Below are 20,864 nucleotides of genomic sequence, written 5' to 3'. Positions count from 1 at the left end.
TATAGTAGTTAATATCGAACCAATTTTGTTAGGAGGCAATTGAGGCTTACATAGTAGGTAGAGGCTGCTTTCTTTTAAAAAGAGGAAAGTATTGTCGATGCTGGAAATCTGAAATAAAAGGCAGAGAATGCTGGAAACGCTCTGCGCCTCAGGCAGCATCTCTGGAGAAGGTAGGACTAATGTTTCAGGTCAGAACATAGGATTGATCTAAAATGTTAACCCTACCTTTCTCTCTCCACTGATGCTGCCTGACCTGCTGAGTGTTCGCAGCATTTTCTGCTTTCTAAAAATGTAGCTTGGTTGTCTCTGCTGCCCCCTTTTGAACTAAAGCAATGATTTTTTTTTTAAAACAAGTAATCACACATCAGTGCAGAGAAGGCAGCACACATATGTTTCATGTCCTCAAAATGATTGCTCAAGGGTATTGGAAGAAGGGTTCTCAATAGTCAGACAATTAAAGAACAATAATGCTTAAAAGTTTGAAAGTACAATGCTTGGTTTTCTGGCTTTGATCAATCAAGCAGATTCTTGGGGAATAATGGATGTTTTGCAGTAAATTTCTTTCTCTAGCAAATAAGATTCCCCAAAAGCTTTTGGAATTTTGAAATAAATTATATTTTAAGCTTAGCTGCATTTTTAAATTGATTATAAAGCAGTTCACAGTACCACAGCACTCAAATCAGATTTACACAGTAGCTTTGAATATCAATTTATTGCTGGACTCAGGCACTGCTTTAGAAATTTAAAAAAACAAGAACTATAGAATTTGCCAGAAACATCTGAAGATAAAATCACATGATTCATTAAATTCTCAAGTGTGACCTTTAGACGTGAAATGCATTCCTATTTTGCTAGTTGTCATTCAGTTTTACTCTTGAACACATACAAGCACCAAGAATGTGGCCACCACACAGTGATACAGGGGCTGCCGCTCCTCAGGCTCTCCAGAGTGCCCGCGCCCAAATTAGCGGACTTTGCTTCTTAACGCACGGTCAGCTCATTTCAGTATGTAAATTTTGCTCCCAGTGCACTGATCACAATGAGGACTAAGTTCACGGGGACAGGATTTCCTGCAACAGTAGCTGGTAAATAGCTGCTGGCACCTCAGAGAGACTCTTTGGGGGTAGAGAACAAGGATGTCTTCTGGGCAAAATTGCCCTTCAGGATTAAGAGTTTAGTAGCCGGCAAGTTGGAAGGACAGGCCTACCCAAATGAAAAATTTAGAATGAAATTCGCATGGCTCTACATTGCAGCTCCCATTTATAATTGATCCTGAGCAAATTAAGCACTTGTGGTACTCCAACTGCATTATGAGCAGCAGTCCTCATTTAAATAAATGCTTGTTCCTTCACAATGAACATTTAGGCTAAGAATAGGTCTTAAGCCTCTGTGCCTGGTTATAAGAATTATTTAGCGATTAACATTCATTATTAAACACTGATCCCCAACATTAATGTAAAAAACAACTACTTTTCTGTTAGCATTAATCTCTAAAAAAGTATATGAACTGCATGGTATGGTACTGAGTCATATAGACCAAGAAGGTTCCAAATTTGATCCCAGGTTTGTGCTGGTACCGTTTCTCAGATGAGATATTTTGCTAAAACAAGACCCGATATGCCTTTGTGGTGAGAGTTCTCCTAGTTTTTAAAAAAAATTATTAGCTGATCTCAATCGGAATGATGGGACAATTGCGCTCAGCGTCCCCAGCCAAAGAAAAAAAGCAAACATACAGGGTTGCCACTTTTCATCACTATCCAACAATCTGAAAAGTGTATCTGTTTTGATATTGAGTGAATGTAGTGTAATATAGGCCATAGTGTAATGCTCGCTACAGCTGAATAGCTTGGAAAGTATATACAAGTGTGGGTGTCAGGCAAGTAGAAATAGCCTGCAAATATTCACTGTCCAGGCTCACACGTGCCAATGGTCAATTAGGGGACATAGTAGTGAATCACTACTGTTTATGGAAAAAAGATTTTATGCCTTTGGGGAAAGGGAGGCAAAAGTGGGACTGGGGGACCAAAAAAATTAAAACAAATACCGAAGAAAATGAATTATACAAAGACTTGTAAATATAAACTTACAAATTGTAACTTAAAAAAATCATTTTGTCACAATATGAATTGAATCCTTTTTCCCCCTTTATCCTCCTCATACATTTTTATTGTCACATTAAATGGTGCGCCTCAGGACTTCTAGAACCACCAGTGCCTGCCCCATATCTAATTATCCTATCCTGCCCCCAAAAAGCTAGCAGAGACTGGTAAACTCATCCCAGGAGACTCCCAAGTTCTATCTATTAATGCTCAATGTTTGGGTCTTTAAATTGACTCCAGTGCTCTAACTACTGTGCATAATTCTTAAGTGTTCATTCTGAACTAGTATAGCGTGTTTCTATAATTTTGGCTTGCAGATTTATAAAAAAGTATTTTACATAGTTACTGTTTTAACTATATTAAATTTCTGGCAAGAAAAAACTTAATGAAGTATTTTAACTATTTTTTGGGGGGGGTCATAACCACATAGATTTACAGTGTAGGCCTTGGTTCAGTGACAGGATTCTCACCTCTGAATTAGATGGTTGTGGGTTCAAGCACCAATCCAAGACTTGAGCACATTATTTAGAATGGTACATCAGTGCTACATTAGGGAGTGCTTCAGTGTCAGAGGTACTGTTTCTCAAATGAGATGCTAAAACAAGACCTGATATGCCTGTTCTGGTGAGACTTCTCGTAGTTTTTTTTTTTTTATTATTCATTCATTTACTGCCCACCGCTAGTTGCATAATAACAGTTACAGCAATTTAAAGTAATCCTTTGTATGTAAAGTATACTAAATCTCTCCGCTCCCTTATCACTAATTCCAGTCCTTCCTGGACAATGTCTTAGGCTGAACCAGACCATTTGCAACCGTGGTGCCCTGTTCAATCCTGAGCTGATATTCTTTCCATCAAAAAGCCTGCTTATTTCCAGCTCTACAGCATTGCCAACTCGTGCACCTGCCGAAGTCTCTTTGGCACTGAAACTCTTATACATGCCTTTGTTAACTCCAGACTCAACTACTCCAAGGCTCTCCTTGCTCACCTTCCATCTTCCACCTCCCATATATTCCAACTTGCCCATCACCCCCGTCCTTACTGACCGACACGAGCTCCTCATCCCATAATGCTTCAAATTTAAAATCTTCATTCTCATCTTTAAATCCCTCCCATTGCTTGCCCCACTTTACCTCTACATTTTCCTCCAGCCTTATATCCCCTATCCCAAAACACTCATGTCCTCTGCCTCGAGCTTTTTGTCTATTGCTATCTCCCTTTGTCTCAAGATCGGTGACACAACATTTTGCCATTTCAGTCCAATTCTCTGGAATTCCCTCCCTAAACCTCTGCACCCCTCCTCTTTTAAAAATTCTCTCAATACTCACATCATCTGCTAAGATTTCAGTCATGTCAGCTAATCTCTCACTTCCTGGCTTGCCTTCCATTTTCCTATCTGTGAAGCACTTTGGGACATACTCTTGTATAGATTATCGTCGTCATCTCCAAGATGCGATAAAGGTGCTATATAAATGGAAATCATTCTTTCAGCCAATTCAAGAGTCAAAGGACAGAACATTTAGCAAATGTTTACAGGTACATGGGTCGAAGTAGTAAAGAATGTTCCATGCATGCCAATGTCGACACTGGCAAACAAATACTGAACCGTTTGCACCATCACTGCACAGATATTGCTCTTTGGTTAAAACCATTAGAATAGTTGATACTAACCTAATGACAGTCTCCAATTATGCAGCCCAAATCTGCACCAGCCATATGAGCTGGGAGCTTTTAACTTCAACAGATTACATCACGCCACAAAGCTTAGATTTACTGAAGAACAGCAAATTCATAACAAAAATCTAATTTAGAGTTGCAATGTAAAAGCAGGTTAGAGACCAACTTGTTCCCATTCTGAGAACCTAAGGCTGCAATAACAAATTGCATGTCTCCTTTGTATCAGCAATCATCAACTCATATCACCAGTACCAGCACTAGCACAGAAACGCAATCAATATTGGAAAAGATAACAGTAATGGAACACATAACCCGTAAGATTGCTTAGCTGCAGCAGAGTACATAAAGATCCACTCAGCAGCACTTACAGCTTTGACCTTGAAAGGGACAGTTGATTAGTCTGAATGTGCAGATGTACTTATAACTGCTCCAGCTATCTAAATATGTAATAAATGTTAATGCAGAGAGCTTTTCATAAAACTATTTAAAAGTCAGATGCTAAACTTCACAGCAAGAAATTCTCCTAGTATTACAACAGTAAGTGGGCAGTCAGGGAAGAACCAAGAACCAAAATGGATGTCAACAGGGGACAAATATAAAATAGTTAGCATATTCAATGATTACTTCAAAGTGGACACAGCCCCAAAAGCCGACAACGCGAAGACACTATTCAATTGAAAAATAAAGACCAAATCCATTAGATTAGGATTTGTATTGGTGTTTTGGATAACATTCTGCACAGGTTAGCTGTGGCTCTATGGATAGCACTCGCGCCTCTGATTCAGAAGGTGGTGGGTTCAAGTCCCACTCCAGGGACTTGAACACAAAAATCTAGGCTGACACTCCAATGCAGTACTGAGGGAGAGCTGTGCTGTCGGAGGTGTCATCTTTCAGATGAGGCATTAAACCAAGGCCCCGCCTGCTCTCTCAGATGAACGTAAAAGATCCCATGGTATTATTTTGATGAAGGGCAGGAGAGTTATCCCCGCCATTGTGATGTATTCTTTATGACATCACAAACACACACATTCTACAAGATGGCTCCAACAGTCATGTAACTTTTACCACGTGACCCTTTTATTGTATTTACATGAGTAGTTGCAACTCGTTGGTTGTCCACTAGATGGGACAGTAGTTCACTAGGAGAGCTATATTACATTTCTCCCTCCATATTGAAGAAATAATCATAACAAAATAATCATTATACATAACTTGCATGGTATACACAACAAAAGATATGGATTTATTTTGTCACATTTACAAATTAAACTTAACCACTGGTTTTCTGTTTTGAAGAGGATACCTTCACTTTTGAACAGCACTTTCCAAACATGGTGTAGAACTTAGACTCATTCTAAGCTGAGCCCGAGAAGAGTTTTTCTCCCTTGATCTACAATTGGACTCTCTACAACTTCAGACTGTTTGTGTGCCCGACTTGGAAGACTTAAATTCTGATTTTCTCTTGGACTTGCTTCTAGTCCATTTAGTATATCTACACTACTTGTAACAAGAATATCTGACTCATTAGAAATAATCGAATCATTCCAACTTTCAAATCCTTCCACATCTGTAGGTAAAATATCAATGTGAACAAACCTAAACTTTCCATGATTAAACATCTTGACTAAATATGTGCGACAACCACATATCCTCACTACCCTTCCTGGTAACCAATTTAACCATTTATGGTGATGGTGCTTCACTCTAACCTTCTGATTCAATTTCATACTACTCTCTCTTACTCGACCTCTATCATGATTCTCTCTGTCTTAATTGTTTCTCTTCTACTGACTGTGCCAAGTTTGGCTTTAGCGACGAGAACCTGGTTCATGGCTGTCATTTGAGAAACAACTTTGCTAGAAAATTTGCCGTTTCTTTGGATTTGGATCCAACATTTGTTTGATGAGGGCACGTTTTACAATTTGTACTGTGGGCTCTGCTGCACCATTTAAATCAGGGTGATACGGTGGAACCTTGGTATGTTTCACACTATTTCTGCTCATGAACTATGCAAATTCTTCTGAACAAAATTGTAGCCCATTATCAGACACAATTTCTTCTGGGAGGCCATATGAAGAAAACAATCTTCGTTAATTGCCTATTGTTTTACTTGTTATTTTCACATCAGAAACACCTCTACCCACTTCGAATGGCTATCAATCACGATGCAAATTGTTTCCACATGAAAAATCTCATTTCAATCCAGCTTCAGTGATCCCAATCAATTTCTACCTATCAAGAGGGGCTTGTCTTCTAACACTACTGAGAGAGGCAAGCTCTGAAACTGATCCTTGTAATTTACCATTATGGTGAGACGTCCTACAACAGGAATTTGCTGTCCTGAGTAGCCTAGCAGCTCTATCTTCGACTTCTCCAGTCGAAAATCACTCAACTGGTCGAGGTATAGCAATTCCGGTGCTATGCTCCGGGATGCACCAGTGTCAATTTCCATGGGTATCCTGGTTCCTGCAATGTCTACTTGGATGACGATACTTCGTTAAATCACTGTTATATGCCCTTGTGCTCCTGATGACATGTATCTCTAGAACCTCCTTGTCCTGTTGCTTCTCTTCAATGCTATGTAGTCTCTTGTGATTTCTACTTCTAGTATTGAAAAAGTCGATTTATTCCTCAGTCGGCATACCTTCGCAAGATGCCGTTTTCTTGCAGAAGAAACACTCTGCCTTCACATATGGACAACTTTGAGCGAGGTGTTGTCCCAGTCACAGATAGCACGACTTTAATGTACTGTTACCTTGGCCAGCTGCTGAGGCCTTGGGGCCCAACTGCCTTTTACTTTTAACCTAAAGGCGATTCACCTCGGTTATCTGACGACTGGAAATGGCACAAAATTCTCGGGAGTATTGGTCGGCCATATCCATCAACATGGCAGTCTGACAAGCTAAATCAAAAGTCAAGTTAGGGGTTGTCAACAATTTTCTTCTGATTGTTTCATTTTTCAACCCACAAACAATGCGATCACTCAATGCTCGGTCCTGAAAGTTTCCGAAATTACAGTAAATGGATAGCTTTTTTAAAGTTACAATGTACTTACTGATACTTTCGTCAGTTAACTGATTTTGTTTTCCAAAACGATAAATTTCCTGGGGCTCAGGACTGTATTGCTGTTCTAACTTGGTTAGAATCTCCACCAGTGGCGTGGCGTGTCCTTCGGTTTAACGGAAACAAGTAAGGTTTTCATATCAGAAAGCCAGAATGGCTGCCCCAATCAGGTTATAGTTAATATTGTAGTCAGGGTCCGAAGAGAACTTTGGACCCTGATCTGCATATTTTAAACTGACAGATGTCCTTGCCACCTAGTCAATACAGCAAGTTAAAATTGATGACAGTGGAATTGGTGCGGGACATCGACAAGCAAATCTCCCAGCCGAATTGAACTGCCCGACCGATCAGTTTCGTTTAGGGTTAAAATTAACCCATTTTAGCTCAACGTATACAATTGAACATTGCTATTAAACACGTATTACCATATTTTAGAATGAGGAAAATGGTGAACATTTTGCCATGGTGGTTTGAACCAAATGAATCACTCAAAATAATTTTTGAAAAAAGTTCGCCATTTTCTCTCGGTAACTAAAATTTCTAGGTCCAAATTAAGGTTTTATACAAATTTTTTTTTTTTTTAAGGACGTGCTTATTTGTACTGCAAAAATGGTGAACAGGTTCATAAGAACATAAGAAATAGGAGGAGTAGGCCATTTGGCCCCTCGAGCCTGCTCCGCCATTCAATAAGATTATGGCTGAACTGATCATGTACACAGCTCCACTTCCTTGCCGCTCCACCCCTTATTTCTGATTGGTCCCCTTGGAGGATAAGCCACACCCTGAAGTTTCACAGGAGTGTGCCACTGAATTCGCCCATCCCAAGATCTCATTGACTTTGCAAATTGTAACTCGATCCACTTTGACTTCCTGAAGCGACAGAGGACCCCAGAAGAGGTCCCCAGTAGACAGCAAGGGCCAGCCAAAGTGCCTTACCCCAGTCCAAGTGCATGCCTCACCCAGCCAATGATACAAAGATGGGAGGAAAAGCAATGTGTGAGGAGGACACAAAATCTGCAAAAGGACATAGACAGGCTAAGTGAGCGGGTAAAAACTTAGCAGGTGGAGTATAATGTTAGAAAGTGTGAGGTCATGCACTTTCGCAGAAAAAAAATCAGAGCAAGTTATTATTTAAATTGAGAAAGATTGTAAAGTGCTGCAGTACAGTGGGACCTGGTGGTACTTGTGCATGAAACACAAAAAGATAGTATGCAGGTACAGCAAGTGATCAGGAAGCCTAATAGAATCTTGGCCTTTATTGCAAAGGGGATGGAGTATAAAAGCAGAGAAGTCTTGCTACAGTTATACAGGGTATTGGTGAGGCCACACCTGGAATACTGCGTGCAGTTTTGGTTTCCATATTTACAAAAGGATATACTTGCTTTGGAGGCAGTTCAGAGAAGGTTCACGGAGATGAGGGGGTTGACTTATGAGGAAACGTTGAGTAAGTTGAGCCTCTGCTTACTGGAATTCAGAAGAATGAGAGGTGATCTTATCGAAACGTATAAGATTATGAGGGGGCTTGACAAGGTGGATGCAGAGAGGATGTTTCCACTGATAGGGGAGACTAAAACTAAAGGGCATAATCTTAGAATAAGGGGCTGCCCATTTAAAGCTGAGATGAGGACCCAGCTGCCTCAGAGAGCTGCGGAAGCTGGGTCATTGAAAAATTGAAGACAGAAATAGAGTTTCTTGAAAGATAAGGTATAAGGGATTATGGAGCGCGGAGTGGGAAATGGACCCGAGTCCATGATCGGATCAGCCATGATTGTATTAAATGGCAGAGCAGGCTCGAGGGGCCGTACAGCCTACTCCTGCTCCTATTTCTTATGTTCTTAAAGTACCTTACCCCAGTCCAAGTACTTCCCTTCCCCAGCCAAAGTGCCTTACCCCAGTCTAAGTGCATCCTCCCCCGCATCCACCACACCCATAGATGGGGCATTGTGTATGGATTGTTAACAGGTTTATTGGGTATGAAATGAATAGTGACAGTGTCGTGACTTCTGGATATCATCCAATCTGACGATATCCCTTGTCGAGGGTTTGAAGAACGTGATCCGTCTTTGCCAAGTTCCCGCTCTATTCTCCAATCCCCCTTGGTGTCTCTGTCTATGCCCCCCCCAGCCTCTCTCTCTCTCTCTGTCACTCTCCCCCCCAATCTCCCTCTCCCGCACCCTCCCTCTCATCCCCCAGCCTCTCTCTCTCTCTTTCCCCCCCCCCCCCAACCCCCCAGCCCCTCTCTCCCACGGCCCCAATGCCCTCCGACTCGCGCCCCCCCACCCCGACCAACTGCCGCCACTCTCCCCCCATCATCGGCCAGAGAAGAAGCAAACTCACGGAGTTGCAACAGCCCGCCACCATCGGGCGCAGGCCAGCCATGGGGGGGGGGGGGGGGAGGAAAGAGAGAGTCGAAGCCTCAGGTCCTGCTTCTGGCACCATGTGGATGGCATGATTCGGCCAGGAGGAAGTGGGGGGGGGGGGGGGCGGGCGAGGGGGCAGAGGGGGCAGAGCTTGACAGGGGGAAGAGTCTTGTCGCCTGTCTGTCAAAAAAAGTGTAGTACAAATAGTTAGTCCCAATTATTAAACCATAATTCAGGATAGATCTATTGAATGTGGACAACGCCTGCGTCTGCGCACATACAGAGGCCGAACTCCATGTCATAGTCAACGTATTTACTGAGGCATATGAAAGCATGGGCCTTACGCTAAACATCCGGAAGACAAAGGTCCTCCACCAATCTGTCCCAGCCGCACAGCACAGCCCCCCAAGTTATCAAGATCCATGGCGCAGCCCTGGACAACGTGGACCATTTCCCATACCTCGGGAGCCTCTTAGCAACAAGAGCAGATATCGATGACGAGATTCAACACCGCCTCCAGTGTGCCAGTGCAGCCTTCGGCCGCCTGAGGAAGACCAGGCCCTCAAATCTGCCACCAAGCTCATGGTTTACAGGGCTGTAGTAATACCTGTCCTTCTGTATGGCTCAGAGACATGGACAATGTACAGTAGACACCTCAAGTTGCTGGAAAAATGCCACCAACAATGTCTCCGCAAGATCCTGCAAATCCCCTGGGAGGACAGACGCACCAACGTTAGCATCCTCAACCAGGCCAACATCCCCAGTATTGAAGCACTGACCACACTCGATCAGCTCCGCTGGGCAGGCCACATTGTTCGCATGCCAGACACGAGGCTCCCAAAGCAAGCGCTCTACTCAGAACTCCCTCACGGCAAACGAGCCAAAGGTGGGCAGAGGAAACGTTACAAGGACACCCTCAAAGCCTCCCTGATAAAATGCAACATCCCCACCGACACCTAGGAGTCCCTGGCCAAAGACTGCCCTAAGTGGAGGAAGTGCATCCGGGAGGGCACTTAAGCTCCTTGAGTCTCGTCGCCGAGAGCATGCAGAAATCATGCACAGGTAGCGGAAAGAGCATGCGTCAAACCAGTCCCACCCTCCCTTACCCTCAATGACTATCTGCCCCACTTGTGGCAGGGACTGTGGTTCTTGTATTGGACTGTTCAGCCACCTAAGGACTCATGTTTAGAGTGGAAGCAAGTCTTCCTCGATTCTGAGGGACTACCTATGATGATGATGATTGAATGTTTCTACTGATTTTGTGTGTTATTTACTGTCTTCACGAAAATTTTTACTTTGAAAGTCGCTGTTTGCCCAGAGTTGAAGGCAGATCCTGCAGGCTGTTCAGTGTGCACAATTCCCAAAGATGCCACAGTAGCATTTATACTAAGCAAATAACAGAATGCTTCTCTTCAGTCTTTAACAATATCAATAGTATTTGAAGAGAAGCTAGAGGGTAATTTCAAGAGCTTTCAGATAAAGTTTGGAGTTTTTTTTAAACCGAGAGGCTGTGAGTGATTGAGAGGGAGGGAGAGAAAGAACAATGGACAAAAAAAATGGAGATTGTACTGATTATACACTGTTGGAGCTTTAGTTGGTGCTTGAATTATAAATAGAGTAGCCATAATTCCTGGAGCTCCATCACTTAAAATGCACTGTGCCTCAGCACTGTCTTTTTCCAAATCTCAGGGGCAAGGTCATTTGTATCTAGGCAGATGGCAGATGCCTGTGGAGGTGCAATGGAGTCATTCTCCCCGATGAGATGGCAGACGTCAGAGCAGTAAGTACCCTGCCTCACCGACAGGGGGTGCCAATACCTGAGAAGCGCCAAAGAAAAAATGAAGTCAAACTGCTCCTCGTGGACAAAGGGGTCAAATTCAAAAGGTAATTGATCCCTCTTGGACCGATCACCTTCTATAAGTCGTCCCCGATATTGCAGTTAAAGTCCATTACGGAAGCTATGCCTGCTCTCAACAGGTTCAGGTCCTGCTGGGCCCATCAGGTGGCATACTGAGCAGAATTCCTGGGATAGCCCAGGAACAGCTCCTGAAATACTTTCAAAGTTGGCTAGAGATAAGGAGGATGGGCAGAAGACACACGTACCACCCCACCCCCCCACCAGATTTTTTTTTGATGAAGCCCAAATGAGACAGAAACCCAATAGATCTGGATTAAGCCCTAAATTCCGCCCTCACCCTCCACAGAAGCGATTCCCAATTTCTGCTCCCCCAACCCAAAAATTTCAGGCTGAAATATTCTATTGTATTAAGCTGACACACACACACACACTTACCACACACACTTAAATCCTAGGTTTTTCAAAAAAGTAAACAAGTTAACTTTTGGAAACAAAGGGCCCGAAATTGGTGGCCTTACCGCCCACTGCCACTGCCGAGTTTATTCAGCGGTCTCCCCTCGGTGACAGATCCTTTCAGGTCTGCAGCTGGGAGGAAGGGAGTACCGCCAGAAACCGCCCGCTGGCGGACAAGTCGCGCAAGTGTCCTCCCGCCCGCCGAGCTGGCAGATTCCTCCGGGCGGGAGTTAGCGGCAGCAGCGGGAAGGACCACTGCATGGAGGCAGGTCTAACCCTGACGGTAAGTAAGAAGACCTTCAAAAAAAGGTTAGTGAACAACTTTATTTATTTTTTTCCAGCGCTTTATCTGCTTAGTGTCTCCTGAAGGGGTTCCAGTGTTTTTTTTAAATTTTTTTAAGATTTTTATTTTTAGGTCTTTCCCTCCACCCCCATGCCCGACTCAATCCTCGGCGGCACTTTGGCGAGGATCGCATTTGCTACAGAGATTAGGAGCTCCCGTCCGCTGCTGTCCCGATTGACGGTGTAAGCCATTATTTTGCCACCGGGCGGTACTGCCATCTCTTTTAGAGGAATTTTCCTGACAAAGTACCGGCCGGTCTCTCGATGGCCATCGGCGGTCCTTTGGGCGGCACTTGTACGGGACTTAGCTTTGACCAAGTTCAGGCCCAAAGCCTGATTGTTAGAAAATGTAAATATTCTTTATTGGCACTCTTAAGACATGGCAACACAGAGAGACAAGTGCACACATCCAGGAACGAAATCACAAAACACCAAATTTAATACTTGGAGATTTTACAAAGTTGCACATCAGACCTGGGATGTCAGGGCCATGCTCTCGCCTTCAACCTCCCATCCCCTCCCTGCTGAGGGACACCAGGAATCCATCTGTGAACCATAACCCGCTTTCCACCTCATTAGTTCTGCCAAACTCCAGGTTAATGATGCAAACCAAAGAATTCCCTTCACTCCCTCCATACCTAGCCAAGCTATCAAACCCAAGCAGCCCCAATACAGTACTGCTAAACCCCAGGATCTCCAACCAGTTCTTCCAAAGCCCAGGACCCTCCCCCAAAGCTACCAAAATGCAGGGACACTCATCCCCACTTACCCAATACTGTTAAGTACCAGAAATCAAACCTCAATTGATGCATCTTGTTTTTCATTTCCACTCCAAAATGGTAAGGGTTTAAAAAAAGAATTTGTCGGTAAAGGAATAATATTTAAAAATGTCACTCATTTGTGGTTTTCAATAAATAATAGACTCAGTCATAGTTTTCAATCGCCAAAGCACCATTAGAAATTCCAGAATATTACTAAAAATGGAATTTGACTTATTCAGTCACTGTGAATCAGTCGCTCCGAAACTCTCGACGACACGACATGAACACCCTTCTTGTTACAATACAACTTGCCCTCTGACTCACCTTGAGCAATGCTACAAGAGATCTGCTGGCTTTAAAAAAAATAAAAATTGACAGCCCTTTCATGCTGAATGTCTTATAACCTTTAAAAACTAAATATATGGTTCCACACTAAATATCTGAAATGAGATTGTAAAGCCAATTTAGAGCTGTACAGAAATAAACAGCTCTTCCTTTTGTACGATGGTGCAGGAAAGCTATAGTAATACAATTATAAAATTAAGCAATGCCCTCAGTGATCATTCTTACCATTAGAGATTCAACCAGGACAAAACTGAAAAACTCAGAAAGCTGATGTCAGAGTCACTTTAATCCAACTGCCCTGGACAATGCTGAACAGTTCACACTACGACTTTGTATTTCATATTATTTGGGATCATCATATAGCGGGAAAAAAAATAAAATGACTGACCTATAAGTAGACTAAGTGGTGGATGGCAAGATGGAAGAACACTAAGAATATTAAGCAGGCAAATGTTGCAGTCTCTGATGTAGCGGCTGTAGTCTGCAGCACCCTGTCTGCTGCTCAGTTCTTGCAGTCGTCGTTTCTCACAAGGGTCAGAGGTGTATTCAACTAATGCTCGCAAACATGCCTAAAATATACAATTTTAAAAAAAATCATACAGAAAATGCCAAGTGGACTATCCTCAATAATAATCTTTTCTCACAGGAGTGAAGACTCCAGCCTCTTGTACAACCCTCCCTGCCTTTGCCTCACTATTGGCAGTAGTGTTTGAGCTGCTTCGGACCCATACTCTGGAATTCCCTCCCGAAACCCCTCCGTCTCTCCACTTCTTTATCCTCCTTTATGATCATCTTTAAAATCCAATTCTTTGAGCAAGCTTTTGCTCACCCTAATATCTCCTTTCTTGGCTTGGCGTCCTTTTTTGTCTGATGAAATACCTTGAGATGTTTTTCTAGGTTAAAGGTACTATATAAAGGCAGGTTGTTCCTTTGTTGTAGTCTTTCCTCATCACTCAGACCCCTGACACTAGGGATCAACCTCGTAGTTTTTCTCTTTATTGTCTCCAGGACTGGCATATCTCCTATGTTACTCGGCAACCAGAATTGGACACAGTAGTTAAGGTGCAGTCCGACCAGAGAACAAGAAGATTTGGTCAGGATTTCTGTGCTTTATATTCTATGTTTTGGCTATGTAGTTCAACATTCTGTTGGTTTTGTTGATTCCTGCTCTGCATTGGCCATGTTGAGCACGGAGTCTACTAATACTTATAGGTCTCTTTAAACTTCATCCTGAGCTATTTCAACACCATGGGCCCAAGTTTCGAGCCGTATCTAGAACGGCGCAGTCCTGACCTGGACGCCAGTTTTTCGCGCCTAAAAAAAACCTCCAGATTCTCCACCTCCCTGCAGGTCCTCTGGCCCTCGGCACTGAAAACAGTGCCGCGACCTCTGCACATGCGCGCTACAGTGGGCGCGCGCAAGTGCAGTAGCTCCAGGCGCCCGAAACTATGTGGGAGGGGCCAGAAGCACGCAGCCCCTAGTCCTGGCCGAATGGCCTCACTGGGGCTGCGTGAATAAGGCTCCTCCCACGGCCAGCTCCTGCTTCCTCCAGACCCGACTCGACTCGACTCCCGCATCCCCCCCCGCCCCGGATCCGACCCGACCTGACTCCCGCTCCCCCCCCGCCCCCCCGGACCGGACCCGACTCCCGCTCTCCCCCCGCAGGACCGGACCCGACTCCCACCCCAACACCGGACCCGGCTCCCGCTCTCACCCCCCCCCCCCGCCTCCGGACCCGACCCGACTCCCGATTCCCCCCGACCCGACTCCCGCTCCCCCCCACCCCACCCCCCCCGGACTGGATCAGACATGACCTCCCTCCCCCCGACCTGACCTCCCTCTTCCCAACCCGAACCGACCTCCCTCCCACCACCACCCCGCAACCCGACCCAACGCCACCTACCTGTAAATCTAGTGCTGGGGACGGGCCCTGCCCGAAGTCTCGGGCCCGGCCCGTTCAGCCTCCCTCCCCCTTCTATCTCCTTTCCCCCCCCCCATCTCCCTCCTTCTCACCCCCCCATCTCCCTCCTTCCCCCCCCCCACATCTCCCTCCTTCCCCCCCCCTACCTCCCTCCCCCATCTCCCTCCTTCCCCCCCCCAAAATCTCCTTTCCCCCCTCCACCAAATCTCCTTTCCCCCCCCCCCACCAAATCTCCTTTCCCCCCCCCCACCAAATCTCCTTTCCCCCCCCCCACCAAATCTCCTTTCCCCCCCCACCATCTCCCTTCTCCCCTTTCTCACCCTTCTCCCCTTTCTCACCCTTCTCCCCCATCCCTCCCCCAGCTCTTGCCCTGCTCCCCCCCTCTCTCGCTGTCAGAAACACAGAGACTGACAGACAGAGAATGAGAGACACACACAGACAGAGAGATAAAGACACACTGGGGGGGGGGGGGCGGTGGGGAGGCATCCCAGCACGCTGTTGGAGGGCTCCCGGTGCTGCAGTCGGTAAGTAGAAAATGTTTTATTTATTGATATTTTAAAAAATTATTTCTTATTAATTTCTTTTCATTGATTTATTGGTTGATTTATTGATGTATTTATCATTTATTATTGATGATGACTCTTTATTTGTAAAACTGAAGTGTTTAATGTTTGTAAACTTCCCTTTAAACCCCCCCCCCCATTCCCTACGCCTGATTTGTAACCTACGCCTGATTTTCTAAAGTGTAGACAAGGTTTTTTCGAGCGTACAAAAATCTTCACTTACTCCATTCTAAGTTAGTTTGGAGTAAGTTTTCACTGCCGAAACTTTGAAAACAGGCGTAAGTGGCCGGACACGCCCCCTTTTGAAAAAAAAATTCTGTTCCAAAGTGAAACTGTTCTAACTGACTAGAACTGGAACAAACTAAATGATGAGAATTCCGATTTCTAAGATACTCCGTTCTACACCAGTTGCTCCTAAAAATCAGGAGCAAATCATGTGGAAACTTGGGGCCCATATGTGGAGTAGTTGCCTCTGTGTTTTGTCACCCTTTTTATATACGGGCAGCATGTTAACCAGTTTCGAATCAACTGGTACCACTCCATCAAAATGATTATCTGTGACTCAGAAATATTCAGCCCAGTCACCCTAGAGGATTATTTGCTTTAAGCTGCTTCAGCTTGTCTAGATCATCCATCTCCTTTTTATTGACATCAGGAATTTTGCCTTGGTTTTCTTTTTTAGGGAAAGCACACTGTTCATATCTTCCCTTGTGGCTACTTTGAGGGAGTAACCACTCAGCACATTTACTATTTCATGCTTATCCCTAGTTGCAAGCGCATTTGCATCTTTTAATGTTTGCACCTCTTCTCAGACAGCCTTCAAGATTATAGTACTGGATTTTTGTTATATTTTGTCTCTGTAGCTAGGTTTTTTTTTCCCCTCAGTCCCTCTCTTTGCTTATTTGATTTCCTCTTCTGATGTGCTTCTGCATATCCCTATATTCATCCCAGTAAACTCCTTCCCCTTTCTCCTTTCAGGATTTGGTCAATTTTCCTCTTTATTTCACTTTTAGTTGATTTTACTCCATTTAACATCAAGCTTGTTTAGTTTGAGCTTGCCGACAGGTACGTTATTGTCCTGCAAGCTCAGCATTATAGCTTTAAAGGTGTTCCATTTGTCCTTTATTGACATATTACCGGATATCCTTCTCCTATCTATCTATTTGCTTCAATTCTCTCATTTCTTTGAATTTAGATCCTGGTAACTTAAACACCTTGCTCCTGGCCATTGGTATATATGAATCTCAGATTTTGGTCACTTTGTGGTTGCTGTCCCCCAAGGGGACTACAATTTCCATTTTCTGTACATCTCTGGGTCTTTTACAAATACAAATTCTTGACTAAACCACTTGGATTTTCCTAGTTTATATTCCGTTTATTGAAGTCACTCATTAAAATAACTTTCTTGCTCTCACATACATTGTAATGATGGACTATCGTCTAACAATGACCCTTATTGAAAGTGTTAAAGTCAGACTCCTCACACTGTTATATTGCAAATGGCTCTGGCTATTTAATTGAATTAATTCATCAGGTACGATCCCCAAGCATCTGACTATGTACCTTTTTAGGAACAGCTCGTATTTCCAGGCACCAAGTCAGAATAAATTGCAGGGTACTTCTCTTTGGTATGTACTCGGGCAGGTGAGCACCTTAACAAAAAATATATACATTTTGGTAAGTCTTGCAAACTGAATTCAAATATGTACATTTCAAGATAACTTAAAAGCTTAAGCAACTTGTGCATTTTAATTTCCACTATGGACACAAAATAGAACTTTTCTTAAATTATAGCAGCAAATTCCTCTCCCATTTCTGAAATGGAATAGATTAATAAGGTAACTTCAGAACATTTCATGAAGGTTATTAACTTATTGAACCAAATCAGCTGACACTCAAATCTGCGCAAGTAAATTCTTACAGCATTATACAATGCACGTGGCCAAGTATACAGACCTGCATTATCCAACAACCTGCGCAACAATTTCACATGATACTTGGAAAGTATTTGGTTAAAATCTAAGCAGTAGGTCACAGCCAGTAAAGGATTCAGCTATCCTGTTAGTGGCAGCATATAGTGCAGTAAAGTAACAATTCAAAAGATATAGCAACATAGGAATTGCTAGACGATAAAAGACCATGCTCCAACTAGTTCGGTGTCTACCACCCTTGTATCACATGATACAATAATGAAGTTGTTGATTAGTCATAAAGAAAAAAATAAGAAAGACTTGCATTTATATCGTGCCTTTCACGACCATCGGACATCTCAAAGTGCTTTACAGTCAAATAAGTATTTTTGAACTGTGGTCACTGTTGTAATGTAGTAAACGCTGCAGCCAATTTGCACACAACAAGCTCCCACAAACAGCAATGTGATAATGACCAGATCATCTGTTTTAGTGATGTTGATTAAGATATAAATATTGGCCAGGACACTGGGGATAACTCACCTGCTCTACTTCGAAAAAGTGCCATAGGATCTTTTACATCCAGCTGAGAGAGCAGACGATGCTGCAGCTTCACGTCTCATCCGAAAGATATTCTCATCCAATGCAGCAATCCCTCAGTACTACACTGAAGTGTCAGCCTAGATTTTTGTGCTCAATTTTCTGGAGTGGAACTTGAACTCAACCTTTTGACTCAGAAATGAGTGTGCTACCAACTGAGCCGCGGCAATCTCCAACAAGTAATCTACAACAGACCGAGATATGAGTCGATGAAATCGCCAGTGGTGGAAAGCTTTGAGAATCACAGATCCAAAGTCATCTGTTCCTCCCAAGCATGCTGCACTTATATCATGTCACAAATTACTTACATTGTGTATCCCAAAATATTATTTTGTAAAAGAAATCTAATTTGGATTTGTCAATATTATCTGCTTCCACCATCTCCCCAACGAGTCTGTTCCATAGAGTGATCACTCACTCACTGAAATAATATTTCCACAGATTAGTTTTGAATTTACTCTCCTTTCTAGCCAGTCTGTGTCCTCATGATTTACTGTTCGAAACAGGGTAAATAATCAGGGAACATTGATTTTGTCAATCAAACCAGATAACCAGTGGCTTGAACACTCATTTATTTACACAAGTGAGAACAAATAATTACTTCTATAGGAATGCTATATGAAAAACTAAATGAAGCCTGTTGCAACTTGAACCTGTTGCATTGATGACGTGGAAAGCTGCTGGTATATTAAAAAAAAATCTAAATTTCATCTCATTTGTGTCTGATTTGTACTAAAAATGTTAACCATTTTTAAAGGAGAAGAATAAATGTGATTTCCATCAACTAGGCCTCACTTTAAGAAATGTAATTTTTTTTTACCCAAATCCTGTAATAAGACTTCTATGAACCCGATATTGCGATATTAAAAAAATGGGTCAATTTCCGTTTGGCAAGCAGTAACTGGCAAGTGGTGTGCCGCAGGGATCAGTGCTGGGTCCGCAACTATTTACAATCTATTTTAATGACTTGGATGAAGGGTCAGAGTGTAATGTAGCCAAGTTTGCTGATGTTACAAAGATGGGTGGGAAAGCAAATTATGAGGACACAAAAAATCTGCAAAGGGATATAGACAGGCTAAGTGAGTGGGCAAAAATCTGTCAAGAATATAATGTGGGAAAATGTGAGTTTATCCACTTTGGCAGAAAAAATAGAAAAGCAAATTAAAATTTAAATGGAGAAGAAATGCAAAATGTTACAGGACAGAGGGACCTTGGGGTCCTTGTGCATGAAACACAAAAGTTAGTATGCAGGTACATCAAGTAATCATGAAGGCAAATGGAATGTTGGCCTTTATTGCAAGGGGGATAGAGTATAAAAGCAGAGATGTCCTGCAACAACTGTACAGGGTTTTGGTGAGGCCACACCTGGAGTACTGCGTACAGTTTTGGTCTCCGTATTTAAGGAAGGATTGCATTGGAGGCTGTTCAGAGAAGGTTGATTCCAGAAATGAGGGAGTTGACTTATGAAGATAGGTTGAGTAGGTTGGGCCTATACTCATTGGAGCTCAGAAGAATGAAAGATGTCTTATCGAAACATATAGCATAATGAGGGGGCTCGACAAGGTGGATGCAGAAAGGATATTTCCACTCATAGGGGAAACTAAAAGTAGGGGACATAGGGACCAAGTTTCGGCCTGAGTTGCTCCTGTTTTTTTGGAGCAACTAGTTTAGAATGGAGTATCTTAGAAATAGCAAATCTCGGCATTTAGTTTGCTCCAATTCTAGTCAGTTGGAACAGTTTCAGTTTGCAACAGATTTTTTTTTCCAAAGGGGGCGTGTCAGGCCACTTACGCCCGTTTTGAAAGTTTAGGCAGTGAAAACTTACTCCAAACTAACTTAGAATGGAGTAAGTGTAGATTTTTGTACGCTCTGAAAAACGTTGCTTACACTTAGAAAATCAGGCGTAGGTTACAAATCAGGCCAGTAGAATGGCTGGGGGGGGGGGGGGGGGGGGCGGGGAGGGAAGTTTACAAACAATAAACACTTCAGTTTTACAAATAAAGAGCCATCATCAATAATAAATGATAAATACATCAATAAATCAATCAAAAAAAATTTTTTTTTTTTCATTAATAAATTTAAAAAATTCTACTCACTGACTGCAGCACCGGGAGCCCTCCAACAATGTGTTGGAACGGGGCCGCCCAGTGCATCTCTCTGTCTGTCAGTGTCTATGTGTTTCTGACAGGGAGGGGAGAGAGAAGGGAGGGGAGAGAGAAGGGAGGGGAGAGAGAAGGGAGGGAGAGAGAAGGGAGGGAGAGAGAAGGGAGGGGAGAGAGAAGGGAGGGGAGAGAGAAGGGAGGGGAGAGAGAAGGGAGGGGAGAGAGAAGGAGGGGAGAGAGAAGGGAGGGGAGAGAGAAGGGAGGGGAGAGAGAAGGGAGGGGAGAGAGAAGGGAGGGGAGAGAGAAGGGAGGGAGAGAGAAGGGAGGGAGAGAGAAGGGAGGGGAGAGAGAAGGGAGGGGAGAGAGAAGGGAGGGGAGAGAGAAGGGAGGGGAGAGAGAAGGGAGGGGAGAGAGAAGGGAGGGGAGAGAGAAGGGAGGGAGAGAGAAGGGAGGGGAGAGAGAAGGGAGGGAGAGAGAAGGGAGGGGAGAGAGAAGGGAGGGGAGAGAGAAGGGAGGGGAGAGAGAAGGGAGGGGAGAGAGAAGGGAGGGGAGAGAGAAGGGAGGGGAGAGAGAAGGGAGGGGAGAGAGAAGGGAGGGGAGAGAGAAGGAAGGGAGGGGAGAGAGGAGAAGGAGAAGGGAGGGGAGAGAGAAGGGAGGGGAGAGAGAAGGGAGGGGAGAGAGAAGGGAGGGGAGAGAGAAGGGAGGGGAGAGAGAAGGGAGGGGAGAGAGAAGGGAGGGGAGAGAGAGGGAGGGAGAGAAGGGAGGGGAGAGAGAAGGAGGAGAGAGAAGGGAGGGGAGAGAGAAGGGAGGG

The 20,864-nt window shown here is 43.8% G+C and overlaps 1 protein-coding gene across 1 annotated transcript in view; it reads right to left on the bottom strand.

Annotated features, from left to right (window-relative positions):
- The window catches only part of mtrr (5-methyltetrahydrofolate-homocysteine methyltransferase reductase), a 157,820-nt gene that overhangs the window by 99,068 nt on the left and 37,888 nt on the right, over positions 1–20,864 (bottom strand). The window contains exons 8-11 of the mRNA XM_070880211.1: positions 17,895–17,969; positions 17,005–17,093; positions 13,346–13,526; positions 6,831–6,944 (exon numbers count right to left, since the gene is read on the bottom strand). Coding sequence (XP_070736312.1) covers positions 6,831–6,944; positions 13,346–13,526; positions 17,005–17,093; positions 17,895–17,969 — 459 coding nt within the window. The remainder of the gene's footprint in view (positions 1–6,830; positions 6,945–13,345; positions 13,527–17,004; positions 17,094–17,894; positions 17,970–20,864) is intronic.

This window comes from Pristiophorus japonicus, chromosome 5 (assembly GCF_044704955.1).
Source record: "Pristiophorus japonicus isolate sPriJap1 chromosome 5, sPriJap1.hap1, whole genome shotgun sequence".
Classification (NCBI taxonomy): domain Eukaryota; kingdom Metazoa; phylum Chordata; class Chondrichthyes; family Pristiophoridae; genus Pristiophorus; species Pristiophorus japonicus.
Note: the sequence above shows the minus strand (reverse complement) of the source record. Positions and strands in the feature narration are given on the sequence as shown.